Raw genomic sequence first — 4,405 nt, 5'->3', positions numbered from 1 at the left:
AGTTCATATGTAAAATGAGAATTTGTTCAAAGTTTAGTAATTTATATGCAATTAACCCCAAAAAATATATATAGAAATTAAATATTGACATGTATATGACACTTAAATAATAATAATAGGCCACATAGACGCATAAAAAAGTTTTAATTTGACCGGAATTGTTTGTTATGAGAAAAATCAGAAGAACACTAAGTTCATATATTTAGATTCAAAAAATAAAATTCGTAAGAAAAAATTAGAAAATGCTGAAAGTTCGTGTATTTACACGCTAATAATCATTTCTTAAAATTCATGCTACTTACAAATGTTTATGTTTTTGTGAGAAAGAGGGAGCACAATTTTTTTGAGCAAGCAATGAATATATTACATAAATTGATACAATTACGAAAAGAGATGGCTATGATTTTAGTATATAGAAATTTATTACTCCTATTTATGTATTTCCCTTGAAATACAGTTTAAAGTTAAATACTCTGACTTTTAACTCATCGATCATCTGAATTGTGGATCCTCGCAGAGACCAAAACCCCTCTGACTCTGTGTTCATCGCACAACTTCCCTAATTCCAATCCAATTGAATTTCTGCTGTAAGTTCACCTCCCGATTCTTGCCACATACGTTTGCTCTCTGCTGAGAATCTCACCCCGTTTATTGCAGGAAATTATGGATGGGAACAAAGATGAAGCCTTGAAGTGTCTGAACATCGCCAAGAATTCAATTCAATCGGGCGACAGAGATCGCGCCCTCAAATTCCTCAACAAAGCCCGTAGGTTAGACCCATCCATTCAAATCGACCAATTCCTGTCCAATCTCAGCTCTTCACCGCCGGAAGAGAAGAACCCTAATGCCCCCACCGACGAGAATCCCTCCGATCCATCAGAAAGCGGGCCCCGACGTAGGGTTCCGGCCGCCGCGCGATCAACGTCGTCTTCGTCCGCCGCATCGGCTACCTACAACGAGGAGCAGGTGGCTGTTGTCAGAGAGATTAAGAGGAAGAAAGATTACTACGAGATTTTGGGGTTGGAGAAGAATTGCACGGGTGAGGATGTTCGGAAGGCATATAGGAAGCTTTCTTTGAAGGTCCATCCCGATAAGAACACGGCTCCCGGCGCGGAGGAGGCGTTCAAGATGGTCTCGAAGGCGTTCCAGTGCTTGAGCAACGAGGAGAGCCGCAAGAAATATGACGTTGTGGGATCGGATGAGCCGGTTTACGAGAGGAGAGGCAGAGGAGGTGGTAACGGGATGCGCGGGTTCAACGGGTTTTATGAGGCGGACGTTGATGCAGAGGAGATTTTTAGGAACTTCTTCTTTGGGGGAATGCATCCTGCAACGACTGCCAATTTCGGTGGATTCACGTTTGGAAATGGGGTTAGAGTGAGAACTGGTGGAGTTGGGGTTGATCATGGCCCTAATTGGTTGAGAACTGTGGTGCAGTTGCTGCCGGTCATACTGATCTTGTTGGTGAACTTCTTGCCATCTTCAGAGCCGGTTTACTCCCTCTCTCGAACTAACTACCACGATGTTAAGTTCACTACACCGAAGGGAGTGAACTATTTTGCCAACTCTGGGAAATTCGAGCAGCAGTATCCACTCCATAGCCGCGAACGCGTTGCAATTGAGCAACGGGTTGAGGATGACTACCACACTACCTTAGTGCATAACTGCAGGGTTGAATGGCAGCAGCTTCATTGGGGTTACAGACGTGAGACGCCAAATTGTGATGCGTTGAGGCGCTTTGAGGCTATTTCTCAGTGACATGATTAAAAGGTTTGTCTATTTATGATTTCGCCAGTGACTGATTCGAGTGTCTTTTCATGCTTCGTTTGCTCTTATGGTTGGATGCCCTATGCTATTTAACTTTGCTGTTAATTAACCTTTTTTCTGTTTCTGTTGCTGATGTTTTTGTGCTGATGGAGTTTTGAGATGTATGAGGCTGCAATTTGTTTGGGAATGACCAGCTTTGTTGTTGGAAGTGGGACAAGTAGATGCATGTTTTTTCGGACCATATTCTCCATGGCTTATAGGATACTGCTTTTAGGTGTATATTTACCATTAAAATGACTAGGAATGGTGGCAGAGAATGCAACTTTTTGTCTTCTTGAGAACTAAATCTGATGGTTTTTGTCAAGCGTGTATAACTTGGGAAGTACTAGACTACTAGTCAAATTTAATTGCTTAGTATAATAGTCGGTTATTGTTCAACGTGTAACACGTACTACTGTAGGAAGTACTTGAAATATATACGACTTCTATATAAGATTATATTTATATACTTCTTGAAGTAGTAGTTTGTTAATCATGCATGTTAGTTGTAACGTCCTTAATTCCTGTCAGTCTGATTTGAGCTTAAATCTGCTTTCCTAACATTTGATCGTCAAACATTACGGTGATTAGACTACTTCTTAGTTCTGAATTATCCTATGTTCACGTTAGCCAGAACTAGATGTTGGGTGTGAAATCAAGCCCTTGTTAGATTAATACATTTAGTGAACTTGTGTAGTAAATAAGTAGCAGTTTCGGTGGTCCTGTTGTCTAAGGCCCAGCTTTATCTGTTTCAGTAGGTCCAATGTGGCTGTTATATAAGAATATCGGTTTTGATTTTTTTGTTTTATCTCTGTAAACGTTAACCATTACAGAATTTCTTCTGTGATCTCTGTTAGACTGATGAATAGTCATGAATGCAATATTCCATATGACAAATTGTATCAATGATTTGATAGCCTAATACATCAAAACATCATGGTCTAATAAATTTGTGGATGTAGTTTGCAACTTTACTCGAATCCCTATCAGTAAAATGACAGTTGATTGCTGTAACTTGAGTAAGGTGTCTGTACTTAGTCCAACTACAATCCTGTTCATTGGGGAAAAACACGGGCAGATTGCTCTAGACGGGGAATTACTTCAATTTGACTTTGGTGTTGGGTCTCCCACCCCAACCAAACAGAAAGGAACCACAGTCGCCAACCATAAAGAACATGCGTTTTTTAAGAGTTTGTGCCCGTCTTCCATATGCGTGTGTGTATAATTCTAAAGAGAGATTGGAGAGAGGAACTGAGTCGATAGGAAATGCTTGAATTCATGGAAGTCTTTTCCCCTCTTTTCTTGTGTGGTAATCGAATTCTTCAAAATAGATGAAGTGATGACCTTTGCTTATATCTTATTCAATTCTCATGTCTCTCGATCTCTATCAATCAATTAACAGTAACACTTGTTTGTGTACATATAATGCAGCATCAGTTGAATGATGTGCTTTTTTGGTGGCATTGAATAATTCTGTCATAATTTGACTTCTGGCCAGAATCATGAATTAAGAGGGTCTTTGGCTAAGCTTCTTTTAAATAACTTATAAAATGTTTCAATTTCTGATAAGTTGTCAAAGTGTTTAGATAGTTAAGCTTGCAAGCTAGAGAGAATTATGAGTAAGATGGAGAAAATCCTAATTAGTGAGAAAATTGAGATGTGAAATTGAAAATAACAAACCATAGTAGGGTTATTTTTTAAAATTGATTATTGCTTATAAGATAATTAAAAAATAAGATGGGATTGAAGAACTTTATCTTTTTGGGAGCTTATAAGCTGTTGAGGTTTGTTGAGCTTATTTCCACGACTTATAAGTTGTTTAAGAGCTTATTTTGCCAAACACTCATTTTTGCTCATCCTGAAATCTTTATATCTCATTTTTTTTCTTTCTCTTTTTGCAGATTAACTAGAATCGGTTTAATTTGCGTGTATTCACGATTAATTAGCGGAACCTGAAAATCAGAAGTTTGCAGTGGCAAATAGAGATTCAAATGAAGCCTTCCCTATATACGTGAATAGCAGAGGAGGATCAAGGATGCTCCAACACCATATATTTTTTCCCATTCGACATTTTAATCTCACTTTACCATGTCTATTTACCTTTTTCTTGCTACCTGGTATAGTCCTGTTATTATATTCCTGCTTTGAGCCTGTGTATTCATTTACATATAAAGATGGTTTAGCAATCTGATTCGTCTCTTTGCGTGCAAGTTATGTGATTCTGTAGTTGGGTCAAAAGATGAGAATTTATGTGCATTCAAATATATGGTGTAAAAAAAATATATATATATATATATAGTATATGTATATAGGGAAGGGATCAATAGAGAAACTAAATATTGGGGATAAGAGAGAAGAAATCTGGAGCATCGATTTTGCAAGATCTGATGCCCCAAAATTATCCCAATTTTCGGTTTAATTTAATTACACAAAGGTTATATTAGTAATATGTAATAGGCGGCTAACCGTTTCTTCCATATATATGCAAAGGATAATTTTTTTATTTTTAGAAGATTTATTTCATATCCATGTTTACATATAGAACAATCATATCCCCAGAATATTCCTTCTTTGAAATTCACTATTAATCGTAGTCCACAAA

The 4,405-nt window shown here is 37.7% G+C and overlaps 1 protein-coding gene across 1 annotated transcript; it reads left to right on the top strand.

Moving 5' to 3' along the window:
- Positions 1-328: 328 nt before the first annotated feature.
- Positions 329-4,013, top strand: LOC130986731 (chaperone protein dnaJ 49-like). Its single transcript, XM_057910228.1, has 3 exons — positions 329-587; positions 658-1,767; positions 3,705-4,013. Exon 2 carries the CDS (start codon positions 664-666, stop codon positions 1,753-1,755), a length of 1,092 nt encoding a protein of 363 aa, XP_057766211.1. The 5' UTR covers positions 329-587; positions 658-663; the 3' UTR covers positions 1,756-1,767; positions 3,705-4,013.
- Positions 4,014-4,405: the final 392 nt, after the last annotated feature.

The sequence above is a fragment of the Salvia miltiorrhiza genome, chromosome 5 (assembly GCF_028751815.1).
Source record: "Salvia miltiorrhiza cultivar Shanhuang (shh) chromosome 5, IMPLAD_Smil_shh, whole genome shotgun sequence".
In the NCBI taxonomy this organism is placed as follows: Eukaryota; Viridiplantae; Streptophyta; class Magnoliopsida; order Lamiales; family Lamiaceae; genus Salvia; species Salvia miltiorrhiza.
The sequence above is the reverse complement of the archived record's forward strand: the minus strand, read 5'-3'. Positions and strand labels throughout refer to the sequence as shown.

What these genes read in the sequence shown, in the direction of transcription:
- LOC130986731 (XM_057910228.1), top strand. Translation starts at nt 664, where the DNA reads ATGGATGGGAACAAAGATGAAGCCTTGAAGTGTCTGAACATCGCCAAG.